Source organism: Eulemur rufifrons, chromosome 16 (assembly GCF_041146395.1).
Source record: "Eulemur rufifrons isolate Redbay chromosome 16, OSU_ERuf_1, whole genome shotgun sequence".
NCBI classification, from domain to species: domain Eukaryota; kingdom Metazoa; phylum Chordata; class Mammalia; order Primates; family Lemuridae; genus Eulemur; species Eulemur rufifrons.
Genome location: NC_090998.1, coordinates 84,008,969 through 84,030,480, shown reverse-complemented (window position 1 = coordinate 84,030,480; position 21,512 = coordinate 84,008,969). Strand labels below are relative to the sequence as shown.

Here is a 21,512-nt window from a genome sequence, read left to right as displayed (position 1 = left end):
AAATGCTCTGGGTTCCTGGAACTTGTTGATTAATGCACACAGCAGGCACCCAGTGAGCTAGTGATCCTTCTCTACCTGTCTGTGTGGTTTAATAAAACTTAACTGCTTCGTGGAAACCACAGGGAAGAGCCCTAGATTAGGTTTCAGGAGATGAGAGTTAGAGCCCCAGCTTCCCTGAGCAAATCCCTGGTGCCCTAATTTCTTCATCTGTCAACTGAAGGCCATGAGGGCAGCCCTGCCTGTTTCATACAGATATTGGGGAGGAAAAAAGGAGAGAGTGGATACTAAAAAGAGAAAGTAAGTTGAAAGCATTATATAAGGCAACATGCTTGAGTGTTCATCTACCCACCTGGGTTTCCAGGCATTGCTCCAAGACTTCAGAAAAAGGGGTGTCACGAGAAGAAAGAAATGGGCGGCCTCTGAGACTCCTCATTTGGTCCACTGTACTGTCTTCCTCGCTTACTGGCTGGAAGAGTTCAAATGTGCCTGTTAGTTCAGGTAGCACAAGCAGCTGTAATGTGTTTCCACACGCTGGGAGTTTATTATTCGCATAAAACCCAAATGGCTGCTCTGATTGGCAGGTGGCTTTTCTCCAGGGTCAGGGACCCAGACCCTTTCGTCTTATGGCCCTGCCTTCAGAGCCCTGGACTCCTACTGGATTCTGTTGCTCTGGCTGTCAGCCCAGAAAAGAAAATGAATGAGGCTTGTGCCCGAGTGAGATTTCTAAGTGGTCCCTATACTAGCATGAGCCTGTCCACATTTTACTGACCACAGAGTTACCCTTCGCTACAAGAAGGTTGGAAACACAGCCTAGCTCTGTGCCCAGAAAGAGAGGCGAACATGGATACTGGTGAGCACACGTTGCCTCTGCCATCGTGCATTGAGTCTCTATAGTGACAGAACCAGCTGGCCTCAGAACTAGAACGAAGCCCAGAGTCTGGTTAGGCAAAGTGCTGACTTGGTTACATGCAAGAACTCAGGAAATGTACTTGGGTTTGAATCTCAGCCCTCACTGTGTAACCTTGAGTGGTGGCTAACCCTTTCAGATGCTGAATGTCTTCATCTGCAAAACAGAGCTTATGGTGGTCCCTACCCGCAGAGTCAGTGTGAGTATTAAATGAGGAGGAGCCTGCAGAGCTCTCCCCACGTTACCTGGCTCAGTGCATGATCCTCGAGAGTTATTTTATGAAGCCCGGACTTGTTCTTAACATCCAGAGACATGACCTGCTCAAGCTCACATAGAAAATGAGTGTCAGAGAGATCAGGTCTCGGTTTCCAGTTATGCCCATAATCTCGCTCTGTAGTTCTACCCAACTGTGAACAGAAGTCCTTTAGACCAGGGCCTGGGGGTACCCTTCCACCACCTCTGAATCCTCAGACATGACGGGTCATCATTTCTGGCAATTCAGAGGTCAGTCTAGGCCATTGTCTTTCAGGATAGGAAAAAATAAATGCAAACTGCTTAAAGGGCCATTTTCCCTTGAGTCCAAATCTCTCTGGGCCTCAGCTGGCTGCCCCAAGAAGCAATTTAGCAAATGCGTTTATCTCAGAGAAATCTGCCTTTTGTTTCTGTGACTTGCTTGTCAGGAGCCCCTGTTTCCTGTGGTGGTAGCCGGAGAGTGGGGTGCAGTAGCGTAGAGAGCAGGGTGCAGCAGCGTGGAGACCCTGTTGATGCAAGCGCTCCCTTCAGCTCCCTGTCTCCCCAGAGAAATCACCCAGACCGTGGGTGACAAGGAGACAGATTCGACCCAGCTAGAGTCTTCCCCTGAGATAACATCAGCCAGGCATTCAGCAATGAGCAAGCCTATATTAGAATTTGAGAAGGTACATGATGATCATAATCACGTTGCTTTTGTGTAGTGCTTTACAGTTTACAAAGCACTTTTACATGCACTAGCTCATTGGAGAAAATTGCAGGGAATTAGTTAACTACAGAAAAGTATAAAGAAACCAATAAAATTCGTCTGTGAATTCACCACTCTGAGAAAATCTTTGTTAACATTGTAATGTGTTCCCTTCAACCAATTTTCTAGTGTTTTTTTGTTTGTTTGTTTGTTTGTTTGTATGTTGTTGTTGTTTTTTGCCTGTCTTTTGCTTTATTGGGACCACACTGCATATATATTTTTATGGCCTGCTTTGGTCATGGAACATTATGTCTTCCACCATCTCATTTGATCCTCACATCCATCCCCAGGAAGAAGTAATTGTGTTGTGAAATGTCCCTGGTTTGAGGTCCTAAGTCTCATCCCAGACTCTTGCTGGCTGAAGCATATCTCTGAAACCCAAGCCTCAGTTTCCTCCTTTGTAAAACAGAGATGTGTGCTGAAGGATTAGGTTAATGACACAGTGCACCTGAAAACATTTAGTATCGCACCAGTCACCTACTAGGTGCCCCGTTCACATTAGCTAAATAAAGGTGCAAACCACCGTGTTGATGAGAAATGTAACATTAAAGTTCAAGGGTGGCATCTGGTAGGTTCAGAGTCCCGTGGGTGGACAGGTGCTTTCTATGTCCCCCACTGTGGCTGGTGGACAACAAGAAACAATATTCCCTAGACCCGACCTTTAAGCAGCACTGTGATGGCCACAGGTGAGCTTAGGATGTAGAGGCCACTGAATCCCATTATTGATGCCCTGAAGTTCAGAGCTGGAGGCTGCTTATTCCTCAGGACTGCTGGCCGACCCTCCCTACTGGGGCAGGTTGTCCTTTGGTAGTTCTGGGAGCACTCTCATAGGCCTCTGCTCCCTCTCCTAACATGCAGGGGCTGACCACAGCCAGCAGGGACCTGAGCATACAAGAGGCTCTAGGTGTCCTAGGTTCAGCGGTTTTGGATGTGACAGGTCCCCATAATGAAAGAGTGCCCCCCACAAAATACCAACAGCCCTCTATCACTGTCTATTGCTTGAAACCCGTCGGACCTCAGTGGCCTCCAAGAAGTGATGTTTGTTGAGGCCGCTCTGCTGGTCTCGGCTGGGCCTGCTCGCGTGACTTGGCAGGTGGGAAGGACGCTGCTCTGCCCCAGGTGCCTCTCACCCTCCAGCCCGCTAGCCTGGGCATCCTCTCCCAGCAATGGCAGAGGTGCACGAAACACTGTCCCTTGAGGTCTGTCTGACCTCAGGACTGGGACAGCCTCGTTCCTCTGCATTCTGTTAGCAAAAGCACATCACAAGTCCGGCCCTGATTGGAAGGGACAGAAAACTAGACTCTGCCTCTTAAGTAAGCACCACTGCAAGGGGTAAGGATATTGGGGGGTGGGGGTTGAAGGATCAGAGCAATTAATGCCGGCATCTGCTGTAGCACGCGCCTTGGGAAACAGTGCTGTGGCATGACCTGTCAAGGCAGTGGTCTTAACAAGGCGAGACGGAAACAAGTTAAGACGTTTTCTTGTTGATGACTTCTGTGTTGGTTTGGGAGTTTTAAAATATATATCTTCTTGGAAAAACGTTCTGTTATATTCAGTTAGGTTGGTACCTCTAACCGTGTAAACTTTAACCTATGTTCAACTAGATGTCATTGTGTACCAAGGCTGATAGAACAGGAAAGATATTGGAACCAGCTGTGCAACCTGTGACAAATCATTTTTTGAAAGTTGATTTTATTGAAAACCAATTGCCTACAATAAGTTCTCCTGTTCTAAGCTTACGGTTTGTCAGATGGTCACAAGTTTGCACCCCATGTCACCATCCCCCCAGTCATGATGGGAGCATTCCTACCACCCCCAAAGCTCTCTCCTCTTCCCAGGCCACTCACTCCCCCACCCCACATCCCCTGATCTAATTTCCATCATTATCAATCAGCTTTTTGTCGAGTTGTTTTACTTTTTAATTTCAATTCTTCATCTGCTGAACAGGCGTCATCACACCCGCCTGGAGGGGCTGTTGTGGGTTTGCAGGAGACGATATCTGTTGGGAGCCACACATCTGCGGAGTGCGTCTCTGCATCTGCATGTCTGAAAGGCTAACTCCCCGGCTCCCTGTTAGCGGATAGCCTGCTCCTTCCACGAGGTGGGGAAGGAAGAAGAGGAGTAGAGCTAGTTAAAGGACTTCCACAAGCAGATTACCGAAGACGGAGTTAGAAAAACAAGAAGAGAAAAAATGTGGGTGCAGAGACTCTAATCTTAGGTGAAATGAAAGGAAAAGAGTTTTCCAAATGTTTATGTGTTTGTTGTGTTTCTTTCCAATAGCCGGCACAAAGATTGGGGTTGGTAGCCCTGGGGAGAGAAAAGCATCAGGTGGCACTGAGGTCCTTTTCAGTGTGGCTGCTCTCGTTGGGCGCTTCCCCACGTTATTTGAAACGGTAGCGCTAAGTCATCTAGGAAAACGTTTGTTGCTTGCTTCGAAGGAGTTTAGGGTTGGGTGTATGTTTGTCAGTGAGCGGCGCTGTTGCTGTTAGCTAAGAGGGGGCTCGTTTCTCAGGTGGCGAAGGCATCTGCTTTTCATCGTCACCTTTCTGAAATTGGATTCAATTGCAGGGGGTGAAAAAGTGGTGGTCCTCTCCGTCTGTGTCTAACCCATCCACAACGTCCCCATGGGTGATAAACCCAGGGGACAGCAGGGCCCAGCGGGTAGGCTTGTGGGCCCCTCGGACCTTTTCTTCGTGTCTCCAAGCCCCCTTCCCTGCCTTGCAGCTCCAGAAGCAGCTGTCGGAGCTGGATGAGGACGACCTGTGCTACGAGTTCCGACGAGAGCGCTTCACCGTCCACCGCACCCACCTGTACTTCCTGCACTACGAGTACGAGCCTGCGGCAGACAACACAGATGTCACCCTGGTCGCCCAGCTCTCCATGGACAGGTACGGCAGACGGCCCCTCCCACTACCTCCTCCTCACCTGCTGCAAGGCAGAGCTGGCCCACAGGCTTAGAACATTCATCTCCTCCCCAGCACTGAAAACCAAGGGCTCTTGTCTTGCTGCTGTAGTGTGAGGATACAGGGAAGGATTGATTCTTAGGAGGCAGAGCCCTATTCAGATTACCTCAAGGAAAAGGGGGAGTGTGCAGACTGGAGCCACAATTGCTTATACATTTATTGATGCAACAAATATCCATCAAGCATTTCTGGGCAGTACTGACAGGAGTTCCACCCTGGTGTCCCTTACAATGTAATGCACTGCTTCCCAACCTTGGCCGGGGACAGATTGAATACCTGGAGAACTTTTATAACACATTCGTGTCCAGGCTACATTGCAGACCAATTATGTAAGAATGTGGGGTAGAACCCTTCGCATTGTTTTGTTTTAAGCTTTCAAAGTGCAGCCAGGGCTGAGAACATGGGGCTAGTGGCATAAACAGCAATAAACTAATAAAATGATTATAACTGCACTAAGGCTGGGTAGGCTGAGAGTGGAGGCACAGAGGAGAGAAGGAGGGCTCCCCGAGGTGAGCATGCAGCATGTTCAGTGGACAGAGAGGACACCAGGCCCAGTGGGGGACACACAGAGTTGGGTGTGGCTACAGCTGAGGCTGCAGGGGGCAGGAAGAGGAAAGCACATGAACTTGGCCAGGTAGCAGGGGCTGAATTACAGGAGGCCTCAGGGAAATCAGGGGAGGCGGCCAGCCCTTCTGGCTCACATCTGTCAAGTGTCCTGTGTGGCTCCGTAGGGACACCTGACCAGTGTCCCAGAGTCATTTGTCACATCCCTTTGGCTTCTCACCCAGCTTTCGGTTTGGGTGCCCAACTCCGCCCCACCCTGCAGCCCCATCAGTAAGTCACCTGGCCACTCCAGCCCCTCTCTTCACACGTGTTCCCTTCTGCATGGTGTTTTAAATGAAGATAAAATCTAATCCTCCATGTTAATGCTGGATGATGGTCTAGATGGGTCTTCAGTGCTTTAGGTAGCATGACTGCACCTCAGGCCTCTCCCAGGAAGTACCTGAAGCTCAGGCACTATAATCTGTGCAGGTGAGTGAGTTCTGCATCCACCCAGGTGCCCATCTCCTACTGAGCATCACTGGTTCTCCTCTGTCTCATTCACGCTTCCTAATAATGTGTTCAGATTGTTCGGCAGAATACTCCAAATCGTGATCAAAGAAACCTGACATTCTTTCTAATCATAATAAAAAGTGGCATAACAGGGAATGAGACTTGGCCCCTGGAGTTCTTGGTGGTCCTGCCACTTTTTGAGTTTGACTTGGGGACACGTCACTGAACCACTCTAAGCTTCGGTTTCCTCATCTCTAACCTGGGAATGATAATTCTGTCATTATTACAATTATCCCTGAAGTGGCTGTAAAGATCCAATGAGAGAACGCAGCCCAGTACTTAGCCCTGATGTACAGTCAGGGGCGCCCTAAGTGATGCCAGCTCTGTTGGCCAAAATGCGCTAGACCTGAAGACAGAGAGCGCTGGGCTCAGCTTCTTCAGTCCTCAGCCAGTGATCTTGGGCAAGTCACTCAACATCTTTGGGTTTCTTTTTTCTCCTTCTATGAAATAGGATTAAAAATGCTTGCCTCACAGGGTCTGGTTAGGATTAAATAAGAGAGTCTCTGTAAAAGCCCTTGGCATGTATTTGGTGTCCTGTAAATATTGGCCAGATTTGAGTATCCCTCCAAAGGCCTCTGCACGCGGTAGGTATGTAGGAGAGGTGAGGCGATGCAGGAGAAAGGGAAAACAGGAAGCGCTGGGTTCAAAGTCCAGTGTGCCACGCCCCGGCAGGGTGAGTCCAAGCAGGTCACTTAGCCTGCATGAGCCTCGCTTTACCTACCTGGCAGGGGGCAGTAGTGCTGTCTGTCCAGTTTGTTCGTTGTCATCTGGGTTCTGTGTTAATAAAATAAGAAGCTCTCAAGTGCCCAGTAAGTAATAGGTGTGAACAAACATCAATTCCCCTTTCCTTTATGTTTCATACCTCTGTGCTGACTGTAGAATTTGCTTTCTGAAATTAACAAGTAGAGGAACATGTTTTTAGTTATTAACAACTAAAACCTGTCCTTCTGCACACACTTGTTAGCACCAAGAGAATCCAGGCAGAACCGAGCCCCTCTTTCTGTTGCCAGCGGGAAGTGTCCTCCTGGCCTGGGCCACAGGTGACCCAGCAGGACCCTCCCTCCCGGCCCCCTGAAAAGAGAGCCCCTGCTGACATCTGCTGTGAGCACCAGTCCTAGGGGCCTTCCCTTCAGAGCACATCGAGCCCAAGCGTAGCAGACGCGTGATGCCCGTTAATGCATTGTGACAAGTGTGGCCGTCCGGACAATACCTCAGAGAGCCCGAGGAATCCCAAACCCTGATGAGGACGCTTAGCAGGGGACAATCAGAAATTATCAAGCGGCACCGCAGCTGATGAAGACGGTAGAAATTCCTCCAGCCACTTCCGCTCCGTCTCCACATCCAATTATGATGCAGCACGCTGACTGGTGCCTGTTGGATTGATTTTTAATTTAAGAAACATTTCGGGTGTGTTTGTAAACCTTTCGAGTCGGAAGTAGTCCCTACGTGAACGCCACAACGAATTAGGGGAGCCGGCCTTCAGGCGTGTGTGCCCGGCTCCCTCTGGAATTCCGTTCAGAAAGAATGCACGTTGCTGCTCGCAGCTGGGGAGCGGGGATCAGCTTCCCCTTAGTTGGTCGGGACCCTTCCCTCCCATCCCAGCAACGGTGGAAAGGACAGACGGAGCTGCCCAGGAGGGAGGGCACCCCGTCTCCTGACACCTGGCCAGGGAGAGCGTGGCTCCGTAGCGTCCCCTGGACAAAGATGTTGAAACACTCGCTACAGTTGCAGCGTCCTGTGGCTCATGCGTCTGCTCTGTGTGAGCAAAGGAGAGAACAGAGTAGACTAACAGGGCCCCGCTCTTCAGAGCAGCGCTGCTCCACGCCTGCTCCCAGGATGGGCGCAAAGCATCACCTGGGAGCTTGCCAGAAATACAGGTTCTCAGGCCTCACCCCACACCTCCTGAGCCGGAATGTCCAGGGTGGGGCCTGGGAATCTGGGTTGCAGTGAGCCCCCCAGGCGATCCTAAGCATGCTTCCATTGGAAAGCACGGACTGTTCCGGAGACCAAGAGGTAATTCTTTTTCTCCATGTGACAACTGTATGTTTTTTAAAATTCAAGTCAGGCCACATCGTTAAAACCCCTGAGGACATCTCATTACATTTGGAACAGCATCCTAGGTGCCCACCGTGGCCTTCCACGCCCATCTGACCTGGCACCTGCCCACCTCCCTGACACCTTCATCTGTCCTCTGCCCCTCACTCTCCCGTGCCCCCCACACACTGGTCCTGCTGCTTCTTGCTTGAACACGCTAAGCTCATTTTTACCCCAGGGGCTGTTCCCTCTTCTTGGAAAGCGTTTCCCCCCGACTTTCACAAAGCGAGATCCTACTCATTATTTGCTATAACAAAACACCATAAACTGGGTGATGTATAAGCAACAGAAATTTACTTCTCACAGTTCTGGAGGCTGGAAAGTCCAAGATCAAGGTGCCGGCAGATTCGGTGTCTGGCAAGGGCTGGCTTCCTGGCTCGTAGATGACACCTTGTTACTGTGTCCTCACGTGGTGGAAGGAGCTAGCCGGCTCCCTGCGCCTCTTCCAATAAGGACACTAATCTTGTTCGTGAGAGCTCCTCCCTCATGCCCTAATCACCTCCTGTTACTACCTTGCGGGTTAAGATTTCAACATAGGAATTTGGGGGTGACACAAATGTTCAGACCATACACCAGGTCTCAAATTCCACTTCTTCTGAAGGACCCTCCCTGGCCCGCTCTCACCGGTACTCCTCCTTCTTCGTCCCTGGTCTGCTGCCTTCCAGCCCCTCCTTCCGTCTGAATGGATCTGATTTCGATTTGTTGGTGTCTTCTCTCCCCACTGGAATACAAGCCCCAGAAGCGCAGGACCCTTGTCTGTCTAGCATCCCTGGCGCCTTGGAGGTCCTCAGTAAATATTTGCTGGATGAACGCGTGTTTGACCGGCAGAAGTAGAACCTAAGGAGGAAATTACAGCTATCATACACCGAGTACCTGCTGTTTATCCAGCTTTGTGCCAGACACTTTACATAATTATCTCACTTAATACTCAAATCCAGTTGGATATCGTATCAGTTATCTCTTGCTGCCTCACAAGCTATCCTGAGTCCTGGCAGCTTAGAACAAGCACCACAAGTGAGCTCACAATTCTGCAGGTTGGCAGTTTGGGCTGGGCTCAGCTGGGCTCATTCGTGGGCCTGCTGCCAGCCAGGTGGTGGCTGTTCTGGGGGTTGCATGGCCATCAGCAGGGACAGTGGGGATACCTGGGCCATGCCGTTCGTTATCTAGCAAGGTGGCTTAGGCTTGTGCGCACGGTGGTGATCCAAGGTTCCAAGAGCAGGAAGGAGCAAGGCCCCCTACGCAAGCCCTTCTGACACCTCTGCAAGTGTCATGTTTGCTCATGTCCCCCGGACAAAAGCAAGTCAATGTGGCCAGCCCAGATCAGCGTGGAAAGTATTACCAGAGGGTATAGAGAGAGGATGAGGGGTGATGTAGAGCTATTTTGTAGTCTACCAAAGATACATTATCCCCCGTGTACTCACATAGAAATTGAAGTTCAAGGAACTGTCACCACTTGTCCAGGTATGCTGACACAGCTCACAGGTCAAATCCAGGTCTGCCTGACCCCAAAACCCGCAGGTGTAAGCCATGATAATACACTTTGCAGCCTGCCTTGCAGCAGTGCACCAGCACAGAAAGGCCTGCCGTGGAGGGTGTGAGTTCCCCTTTCCAGCAGAGGCCGAGAGGTCCCCTGCCTGGCTGCTTAGGCCCACAGACACCCTGGCATTCCTTCCAACCCCGTTCTTTTGGGTTTCTGCTTTGACCATCTCCCTGCCTGCTCCTTTATAAGTACAGAGACTGTGCAAGGCTTCCTGTTTTAATGGGACTCCCTGTAACACCTGCCTATTTCTAGATCTGCCAGATGTCTCTCTGGCCATTCCTGAGCCTTTGCTCTCCCCTCCCCAAAATGAAGTGATCGATGGTGGGCTCTATGCAGAAGTGGAAACAAGCTTGGGACAGGGAGTCAGGACTTCTGGGTTCCACTGTCTGCTCTTCCAATGACTCATCCTGGGCCCTTGAGCAAGGCACACCTCTCTCTGAAGCTGAGCTCTTTCATCATAAAAATGATGTAATCAATTAGCCAGAAGTGGTGGTGTGCACCTGTATGCCTAGCTGCTCGGGAGGCTGACGCAGGAGGATCACTTGAGCCCAGGTGTTTGAGGCTGCTGTGAGCTATGATCACTGCACTCCAGCCTGGGTGACAGAACACAACCCTGTCTCTAGAAAAATAATTTTTAAGAAAATAACATAATCAGACTAAAACAAATCTCTAAGATTCTTTCCAAACTGATGATTGTGTGGTTTTAGAATTAATCTTCACTTCTTGAAGTATTCTCCATCCCCCCAGTGCTTGCTGTGCCAGGACTCTGTCTTCCTACCTAGGAAACCGAAGGAAGACTGGACGCAGAGCTTTGCATCAGGAGCTGCACGGGGACAGCCCTTAGGGAACAGGTGTGGGAGGAGCCATGACAAGGGTCAAGGGTCAAGAGGGAGTGAGGAGGGGAAGGAGCAGAGAGATGCTGACACTGAGGGAGGAGCAGGAGGGGCAGAAGACTCTTTATTCCAGGAACCGGCAACGAGGGAAGGTATCTGGGGACGTCGCCCTCAGCCTAACACTAATCAGTATTGAGTGATGCTCTGGATCCCAGGCGCTGGGGTCAGGCAGACCCGGGTGAGAATCTACTTGCTCCACTTTGTAGGTGCATGACTTGAAAGAGGTCATTGCACCTCCTTGAGCTTCCTTGTGTATACAATGCTGACGAGAAGCTCAATTTCATAGAGGTACTATGAATATTAAATGTGTGGCTGGCACATTGCAAGCAGCAGGTAAAGGTGTAGAGATTTACTATGCTGTTACCACATTTTATATATTATCATCATTATTTTAAACCTCAGTTTGGCACTGTTGTCCAGGTCCTGGCAGAATGGTTGATTGTAAGGGAGAAAAGATTGGAGAGGTTGGGGCTGGTGGTGTGGACACAGTGGTGGGTTGGGTCATCATCAGTTCTCGCTCACTCACAAAGGTTCCATGGAACAACATCTGGTAGCATTCCCCATAAAGCTCAACTGATTTTTCACGTCAGCAGCACCCTTCCTCTGAGAACCTTAAGTGTGTTTTGTCTCTGTTCTCACTCTGAACTCTTAGCAGAGCCTGGACGAAGGGCTGCACCAGGTGGGACTTGATCACTGCTGGAAAAACTCAGACACAGAGTCCAAAACCAAGTCCATGGGAGAATCCCGAGACGTGATCCTCTTGGTGTCCAGACATACCTCTTACCTCCCACCCCCTCCAGCAGCTCTCGTACCTACACTCTAGAAATTATTCTTGCCCTTTACTCTCCAGTTCTCAAGGGTTTGTGAAGGTGGCTCTCTCTTGAAGTGCAGATTCCCTCCATTTTGCAGAAGAGGAAACTGAGGTGCAGGGGGTATGATTCAAAATCCCAGATCCTCAGAGCCCAGAAAAGAGCAGGGCCCTACAGCAGAGGCTGAATGCAACATTCCGTGAGATTAGGTGTCGCAGAGAAGGTAGCACCTCTTTAAAAAATGTCTCTGGTCAGTTTGATTAGCAAGCACGATAACCATGAGAAACGGAGGGCGTTTTGTCCTGGTGAATATCTTACCCTCCGTGTTGAAAGAGGAAGCAAAACCAGGCAATACCAGTTCACAGAGTCACTGAGAGGAAACTAAAAGTCATTGAGAAAGCCATTGAAACAAGACAGGTGTGCCCATTTTCTTTTGTTTAGAATCATGGAAATGCATGGAATTGATTTCCTGGTAATTGTCCAAATAAAGTGGGCATTCTGACCTGGAGACCGCTGACTATGCACCGCTTGCTGGGTACAGAGGAAAATTGAAATAGGCTTTTGCTGTTTCTTAGCCATAGATTTTATGTACCAGGCACTTCTAATGCCTTTGAAGAAAATATCTTTATAGATTTCTCTTCAAACATTTTTGCAGAACTCTCTCTGCTGGAAACCCCTTTTGTTTTTTTGCTGGGCTCTGTTCTCACGTCTCTCCCTGGCTCAGCATCTCTAAGGTAGCCGTGCAAAGTCGGCTGGAGCCCTGGAGCAGTGAGGGCTCGGAAAAGTGAAGACAGCGTCACCCTAGGTACACGTGTGTTCCCAACATTCTCGTGTTTTTGCATTCCCTTTTCGATTCACCCAGTGTTACTCTTTCTCACCAACTCCAAGGCCCGACAAGGTGCCTGGTCTCTAAGTCCAAGAATCCAAGCTGACCACACACCTGGCACCCCCATTCCTGCCTTAGGAAAATGGGGAGAGAGACAGTGCTCAGGGTTGTTGGGAGAATTCTGGAAAGTACTTGGCACATAGTAAAGGCATCTATAACTGCAGTTGTCATGACTCTTGTTTTTTCTGCTTGTTTTAAAGCTCCTTGTAACTCAGTGGCCGAGGTTATCTAAGACCTCTGTGGCTGGTCGCTGCATTAGGAGAGCAGTAGAGCTGTTTTACACCTTTGCCAAGAGAGCAGAATTATAGGAGTCTGGGGCTGGAACGGGATCCTTAGATCACTTAATATACTCACCCCCTCCTCCCCACTGCCTGCCTTGAGACGAAAGTCTGAGGCTTACAGGGGGATGTGGCTTGACGTCACGTGTTCATTTGGAAGCAGTAAAAGACCTGACCCTGCAAGGTAAGTGTTTTGTGCCTGTTTTATTGGTAAAAGAACTGAGTCCTGTTTAAAGCAGGGGTTTGGATTTGCAGCCGGTTGACTCACTGTTGATAGAGGCAGAGGCTGCAGGAGGCCCAGCGGATGAGGGGTGGACGGCCAGGTCCCCACGCTCACCCGCCCTGTCTCTTGCAGGCTCCAGATGCTGGAGGCCATCTGCAAGCACTGGGAGGGGCCCATCAGCCTGGCCCTCTACCTGTCGGACGCAGAGGCCCAGCAGTTCCTCCGCTACGCACAGGGCTCCGAGGTGCTCATGAGCCGCCACAACGTGGGCTACCACATCGTGTACAAGGAGGGCCAGTTCTACCCCGTGAACCTGCTGCGCAACGTGGCCATGAAGCACATCAGCACTCCCTACATGTTCCTGTCCGACATCGACTTCCTGCCCATGTACGGGCTCTATGAGTACCTCAGGTAAGGACCGCACACAGGGCCGTCGTCTGGTCCAACACTTTGCCTTTCTAGATGGGCAGCGAAGACACAGAAAGGGGAAGGGGCCTGCCCACATCCACCCAGCGACGGAGCTGGAACCCGAGTTTGCAGAATGGGATGGTGGTGGTGGAGATTGATCCAGGGAATAGCTCTTTTTGTCTCCCAGTCTAATGTTCCTTCTATAGCATTTGTGAAAATAGACCGTCTCTATTCTCATTTTTGATCTAACCATTCTGAACGATCACTGCCTATTCCTTAAAACAAATCTAAGTGATGATGATGATGCCTGACACTTACCGAAGTGCTTGCAGCGGGCCAGGCAGTGGGAAATGGCAGGAATGAGACCAGAAGCCGTCGGCCCAAGCATGCACACATACTAAGGGGGGGGCTGGTCAAACGTGGCCAGTCTGCCTCCAGAGCCACGGGCTCCATCACTGCTCCGGCCACGTCTGTGCATCTCCAGCGTCCCTTTCCAGCTCTCCCCCACACGGAGGGGCAGGTGTCCAGTGGCTGGAGAAAGCACTCGCCTGATGAAAGCCCGCAATGGCTGTGTGATGAGTGCATTTAGTAAAGAATCATAAGGCAAACAGAAAGGGACTATAGAATTCATACAGCCCAGAGGTCCCATTTTACACATGGGAAAACTAAAGTCACAAGATATAAATGGTCCAACATTTTTTTAATCGTTTATTTATTATCATGTCGGCATGAATTATATCTGCTGAGGGAGTGGGTGCCTGGATCCAGGTACCACGAGAGGTGGTTTGCACGTATTATCCCGGTGGATCTGCACATCCGGCCCAGAAGGCAGGTGTGGCTGTCCTCACTCTTCAGCCAGGAAGAGTGAGACTCAGAGACGCACAATGACAGGCTCAAATCCAGAGAGCTGGCACCAGGGTGTGAACCAGTGTCTGTCAGACACCAGGTCTGCAGGCCACCCTGCTTCATGCTGCTCTGGGGTTTCTGAGTGTCCCAAACAGGGTCGGATCTGATTTTTTTCTCTCGTGTTCTCTTGCCCGCCCCTCTCCCACAGCCCCCCGCCCCCATCTGCCTCGTTCTCTGTTTCTTGGTATCTTTCTCTGTCTTAATCGCGTGTCTCTCTCTCCCTCTCTGTCTTTCTCTTTAAAAGAGCCTCCAAGAGGCTTTAAGCCTTTTGTACTGACACCAAAGCATAGGCGTGGCATGAGCACCCTCTGTGCCCTGCTCTCTGGAGCAAGGGAGAGCAGCCTGAGTTCTCTGCCCAGCTTCTGAATCGATCCTTCCAGGGGAACCTTGGGTTCCGTAGCATTAATTCCTCCCCTGTGGTGGGAGGAGCCCCTCCCAGCGTCTCCCCATTAGGAACAGTAGGGTGAGCGACCCCTAGGCAGCAGCAGCCTGAGTCATGGAGGGTGGGAGGTGCTGTGGTACCCAGCACTGTGTGAGCCCCAACTCCAGACCGCCAGGCTCCAGAGATGGGGCTCCACCTGCAGCCCCAGGTCCGGCTCCCGCTGGGGGCCTGGGATCCCCGTATATGGAGTGAGGGCGCCCCCCTGTGGCCAGATGGGGCTTGCAGCCTCTGATTCCTGTAGATTCTGAAACTTTGGCTTCCTGGGGATGACAGCCTCCCAAAGCAACAGAGAGATGAGGGAGAGAGGGCTACCCTTGACCCAGAAAAGCAAAGGCTTCAGGAACGGACCCCTGGCCATCCTCCACCCCTCTGGGGCTCTTCCTCGGAAGCACCTGAGGGGCCTTCACCCCAACCAGTTGAGAGTGAACCGCCCCCATCGTAAGAGTCTGGGGTCTCTACTCTCCCCGCCCAAGGACTGTTTTATTATTTGACTTCATGGGCATCGTGTTTTTAAAAACCATACACATGAACAGACTTTTGTGTTGTCGTCCAGTGTTTTATTGATCAAAGACATCAGTAACTGCTAACCAAGACGTCCCTCAAAGCGAGGTAACTGGTGTTGCCCCTTACTTGACATTTGCCTGGTGCACAGTCCCTGGAGGTTGTAGCTGGCGTTCGCCCCCTTATCACAGGAAGGTGTGTGGTTCCCCTCCGGAGCTTCGAAATATTGTAAATTGCTTTTAGAACTTCATTACTTTCTTCGCAGACCTTGCTCAGGAATGCTGAGTAGCAGTCAATAGGGAGACCACAGCGGGCATCTCTGCGCTCAGCTGTGGGATTGTTGCTCCAGGGGGCCAGGGCTATGGTTACCAGGTCTTCATATTTTTCAAGAGGAGCTGAGAATCGGGATTTTTAGATAAGATTTTTTTAAAAAAAATATTGGCAACTAATTTTCAAAACCTGTTTTGAATGCTGTTGAGCCGGACCAAACATACCTTCCGGTTGCTTTGCCCCCTCCCATCCCCGCCCCGCCCAACAGTACGTAACCTGTGGCCTAGGTGATTCCTCGGCACTGGAATTTTGGGAACCAGTAAGAAATGTGATTCTCTCAAAGCCCCAAATAAGCAAGCACTGTCCTTTTCATATGAAGATAATCATATCGACTTGCCCTTGGCTTACAGGAAATTTTCTCTCTGAGTGGGATGGATTTGTTTCTGATCCAGAAGGTATCAGGGATCGACCTTGTGTGCAGTGTCGCATTGCTGGTTTGAGATGTAAGGCTAAGGGTGCTGTTTGCCTCGGTAACTGGGGACACCACCAAGGCCAGCAGACCCTCCCAGAGAACGACTTCCTCAGCACTGATCTCCAACAAAGTGCTATACCCAAGCTCTGTTAAAATGTTAATATTAGATATATTACAATGATGACAGCTCCAAACTATTGAGCTCTTACCTCATGGCAGAGACCCTGCCAGCTGCTTTGTATACACTGCCTCTATTCTTCACGCTTCTGCATGAGGCAAGTGTTGTTACAAGTGACCAGACTGAGGCCCCAGAGAGGTTAAATGTGGTGTCAGAGGAGGAAAGTGTCCCTCCCTACTCTACAGCCTGCTCACTCTATGGCAGGGACCAGATCACTCTCAAACCCCAAGATACCGGAGCAGGGTGACTGGCAGGTCTCTGTACCCCTAAACACTCATATCACCCTTTTGGGGGGTTCCACTTGGTTACCAAAAAAAGTTCAGCATCATAGCTCTCTGAGCAGTTGCTAGGCAACCAGCTAATATTATAGCAAAAACAAACAGATCAATTGGAAAATAATGGAATTGGTTATATGCATGGGCATAGCTGCAGAGATTCACTAAAATCTCTTTCCCACCCCTTCACCTATTTCTTCTAAAGAATGAGCATACAGACGTTCAGCTTCCACTCTTGATTTCAGAAATGTCAAGTGAAAGTCAGCAGGGCATGGCAGAAGTCATACAGGGCTGCCTTTGAATTCGGGTCCTGTAGCGCTTATCAAGGACGTGACTTGAGGCTGCAGACATGGTCTCCCCGATCCTCCATTTCCTCAATTAATAAAGGGGCTGGTAATAGCCTCTTGCAGCGGTGTAGTAGGTGCAGAACAGGAGTTATTGTGCTGCCGTTGGCCTGTTCACAGCACTGGACGTTGGACTTCTGTGCCAGGCCACCACCCCACTCAAACCCTGCCGTTGCAAACTCTGCCACCATAGAGCCTGGGGAACTTCATGTGACCATCTCAATTTTTTCTCTTACTGAAAATGAGAAACTATATATTCATATTGATTTATTTTTTAAAAAAATTTAGTGAGCATCTTCTATGTGCCAGGCTGTGTGCTGCATTGTAGGTGACAGTGCTGTCCCTGGGTCATTCAGACCTGCATTTCAGTGCTGAGTACTCCTTGCGCAGTGTTTACTTGGCCTTGGAGAAGGTACTGAACCTCTCTAACTCGCTGTGTCTCTGAAAGAGGGATCCTACTGTTTATTCCCTCGTGAGGTCTTGGTAAGATGAAATGCAGTAGTATTTGGAAAGCACTGAGCAATGCTTGTGGCCGAAGTTCCAGAATGGCAGGGGGACCAGGGATGGGCTGCCCAGACAGCTTGATGCTGAGACTTTCCACATCCATGGGACCGGGGCAGGTTTCTGCCTCTTTCACTAACCCTGCAGAATCCTCACCTTAGATTGATGCCTAAAGCTTAAAGTGTCTCTGCCGTCCTTGCTGCTTTTGCTTTCTAGGGGACTAACATGCCACCCTGGGTGGAGACTGTATTCTGACAGTATATAGGAATGCCAAATACCTGTTTTATTCTGTTCCCTCCAGGGTGACATCTGACCACCTCCCCCTCACATTTTCCCTGGCACATAATTGCTGCTCTGTACATACTTGCTGAATACGTGCAGAAATTTGAGCAAGACCAGGTCCAGGTGGCACCAAGTGAGGCTGACTGCCTGCCGAGGGACATTATCAGGTGGCATTTCGTTGGGTTCACTCATCATTTTAATTCTGCTATATCTATACCACTTAACGTTTATTGAGCACTTCCAATGTGCCAACCGCTGTTCTAAGCCCTTTCGCACGTATTTTATCATTTAGCCTCACTGTAATTCGTTTTACAGACGAGGACATTCAGACTAAGTAACAAGCCCAAAGGCACAGCATTACCAAGTGGACAACTGGCTTATCTGGGGCTTATCCACAGACATTCTGTGCTCAACCTGTTTACCGATCCAGTTGCCTGATGGGCTGATGTCATCTCCATCTTCAGCACGATGGCCGCGATCAGCATCATGACTGGCATTTGCCGAGTACATCCTGTGCACCCGAGAACTGTCTTAATCTTTGCATGAGATGATACATTTAATCCTTATGATCACACAGCACAGGTACCAGTACCATCCCCAACTCCCAGTGGAGAAAACTGTGGCACAGAAATGTCGCTTGCTCAAGAGTACAAGCAGGTGGGATCTGACTGCCCCAGAGCTGCCCTCCTGACTGCTGGGCCTCCCCTAATCCGCAGCTAGCATTTAACTCAGTGCCGGAATGTGCTAAAAGCGCTACAAGGTTTAGCCGTGATTACTAACAGTAGACATTGGAACAACGGGGTAATTAAATAGGGATGCTGAGAATCACATGAAATGACAAATATAGAGTCCCTAGCACAGAGCCTGGCACGTAGGCAGGTGCTCAATATGCTGTAGCTATTGTTACTATTTACTATTTTTTTTAATTTGTCCCCAAAAGCTCATTCTTCGCTTCTCTTTCTCCCCTGCGCCTCTCTGCCTGCCAGGTTCTCCCTCTGGACATGTTAATGCCACCAATTGAGGAGCCACCCCATCTTGCTGGGGCCTGGGAGCCCTTCAGGCTCTCGGATGAGCGCCCGTGTGTGACCTCATTCCTTATGTGTACATTTTACGGTGACACTCTCCGAGAGCAGCCTATCTTCCCTCATTTGCAAGTCCTTGCTGTTGTACCCACACACCTCCTGGAAGCCAATCTGCCAGGAACTCATTGCCTAGGCAACTGGAATAGAATCGGAGCAAACCCTGTTACCTGGGCTCCACGTGGAGGGAGCTGCAGGGAGGAGGAGGGCGGCACGGTGCTGAGGTCTGCCTCCAGCGTGAACAGCAGCGGGGCTGCACCCGGCTCCTTCCTTCCTCTCTGCCCACAGGTTCGCACCCTGACATAGGCTGCTTAATCCTCAAATGTTATTGGATAATTTCCCCTTGTGCTGGCTGAAAGCCATGCTCACATGTAGTACTCCTGAAGCTAGCCAGTGTGAAGGGGTGTGGGGGACAGCTGGAGACGGGGGCTTCTCATAGTCTCCCTAAGTTGCACATGCACATACATGCACATGCACACGCGTGCCCTTCCTTGCCTTCTGTTGGCCCCACCGTTCACCATGCGTCACTTGTTCCCTGGCTCATGCCCACACACTCTGCCAGGAGTAAGCTGAACTCAGAAAATGATGGCGTATCTCAGACCCGTCCTCTGCTTTCTCTCCAAACGCGCTAACCCTCACTGGCTCTCGTCCTCCTGTGAGCGTCACGCGGGAGTATGAGCGCATGGCCATCTGAAACGGACCCAGCAAGGAAGAAACAAATGTCGCCAAGTGCCCTCCGTGTAGCAGGCGCTGTGCTAGGCACTGGGCACGTGTTAGGTTTCTTATGACAACCTAGTCAAAAATAAGTGCTTTTATTCCTACTGTATGAATACAAATGAAACTAAAACACAGATAAATGTGCCCAAAGGTCATATGTGTTTATGTAGCAGAGCTGTAAGTGCAAGCCAGGTCTTTGTCATTTCTGAAGGCCCCTCTTCGCAATGCCATCCTCTCTCCGACACACGGCAGTTACATGTTGATTTCTGCATTCCCTGTGCATGACTGAGAGCTACTGTGTGCCCAGCACCGTGCAGCAGCTAGGAACCTAGCCGTAGAGCAGGCTTTCCCCAGACCACGAGCCCCGCAGGGCTGGTCCGTGCACACGCAGGCAGGAAGTGGAATGGTCCAGGATGGAGCAGTCCCAGAGAGGATGCAGACTCATCTCAGGGCCTGCAGGGAGGCCGGAGTTGCTAATTGGCTGTGCACAGAGCCTTGAGAGAAAGAGTAATGCTGTTCTTGGGTTTCTGGAATAAATGCACACTCCAACACAAGTTTCTTTCCCTCTTCTCGTCCCCTTTTAATACAGCTGTTAGCTTGAGAACACCATTCCAGAACTCTGGACAGCATCTTTCCACTCTCTCTTGCTCTGCCCAGGGTTGACTGCTCTGAGCATCAGCCCGTTTGGTGCTTGTTGCCATTTGGGACCTCCTGTGGCCGCCACTCCCGGGCAGGAGTTGGGATGCTCTATCTTGGCCCACGTGAGCTTCCACTCCTGTAACGGAATTGGCTGCACTGACTGCCCCGTGGCATTGTGATGAATGGCCAAGGCCACCGCTGACAAGTGACAAACTGTTGGGAACCACAAGACTGAAGTCATCGGGGCTGCTGTCAGAATGCCAGGAGAGAACCAGGCTCGTCAGCGCCCGGAGCCCTGAGTTTGTGCAGCATCGAATGTCAGGACGCCATTGTTTAATCCAACCTGAGCTGTAAGGAATCCAAGCGGTTCTCATACTAGTTCCCAGGGATGCCTGTGAAAGTCTGTTAATGTTGAGATTATCCTGTGATTATTGATCTTTCCTGATTAATTCTAAGCTGGTACAGACTGACTTAATACAGTTATTATCTCATGATGTGGTTGCTTATTAACCTCTCAGAGCTTTAATATCTTCATCACTAAACTGAGAATACTAGTGCCTATGTCATAGGTTGCAATGATTAAAGATGTCGTGCATATAAAGCGCTCAAAACAGTACTTATACTGAATACATGTAAGCAGTTATTATTATCATGTATCCACCCCTTACAACATACCAAGCATGCTCTAGGAAATTCAGTTCCCCCAAAGCCTATATGCTTGCTTGGTACCAGAGCTCTGCAAATACCTAGAACACCCTCTCCTAACTGGCTGACCCCTGCTTCTTGATCAGAACATAGATCTCCGTGAGGGGAAGCACCCACGGGGTGACCACGCACCCCAAGAACTCTATACACTGTCTTCCTCCCTTCCCACGCTTTGAACTCTGCACGGACAGAGTTTATATCCATTCATTCAGCTCTGTACCCAATATCTCTGTGTCTGGTTCATTAATATTCATTAATTAATGAATGTATTATCTTTAGTTCTCTTAATCACCAAGTCCATAAAGTATCTATTATCATCAAGATAAGGAAACAAAAGCCCAGAGAGTTAAGAAAATTGCCTGTGATTACACAATTAGTGAAGGAGTGGAGTGAAGATAAAATCTACATCATCTGATTTAAAAGATCATGCTCTTTTTTTCACCGTTCAGCCTCCCTTCAAACTGACGGCCCATGGGAGACGTGCAGCCCTCAAATGTGTTGAAAATGACTGGAGTTGGCTCCTCGTGCAGTACCGGAGTATATGGCCGCGGTCCCTATGGCAGCCACGCAGCTGGGATTGAGGAGCAGCTGCCTCCTCTGTGCTGCGCGTGGGCTCTCTCCTCCTCCCTCTCGTCGCCCCGACACTGGAGCCTGGTGTCCCCTGCTCATGCCGCCTGCACTGTCCCTGCCAGCCCCACCATCATTCATGTCACCGGCCTGGCCCCACCCCCAGGATAGACCCAAGGAGCAGAGAATTCCAAAACCATTTGTCCCTGTTTCGACTGTATTTCTCATCTTTCTTGACTTCAGATCATTTTTCTAATTTTTTGTTCCTGAAGATGACATCCAGTTGGGTTCGTCGTAGTATGTCTTGGGCCATTCTGTGCTGCTGTAACAGGATACCGGAGACCGGGTAATTTATAAAAAAAAAAAAAACAGAAATGTATTTTGTCACAGTTCTGGAGCCTGGGAAGTCTAAGATCAAGACGGTGGCAGGTTCGTTGTCTGTGAGGACCGCTCTCTGCCGCCAGGATGGTGCCTTGGACGCCGCATCCCCTGCAGGGGAGGGACGCTGTGTCCTCTCGTGAAA

General features: G+C 50.1%; 1 protein-coding gene across 8 annotated transcripts in view; it reads left to right on the top strand.

The window, feature by feature from the left end:
* LARGE1 (LARGE xylosyl- and glucuronyltransferase 1) overlaps nt 1-21,512 on the top strand; it is a 499,273-nt gene that overhangs the window by 459,970 nt on the left and 17,791 nt on the right. For all 8 annotated transcript variants that reach the window (XM_069490824.1, XM_069490823.1, XM_069490821.1 and 5 more), the window contains 2 exons: nt 4,629-4,792; nt 12,836-13,114. In XM_069490824.1, coding sequence (XP_069346925.1) covers nt 4,629-4,792; nt 12,836-13,114 — 443 coding nt within the window. The remainder of the gene's footprint in view (nt 1-4,628; nt 4,793-12,835; nt 13,115-21,512) is intronic.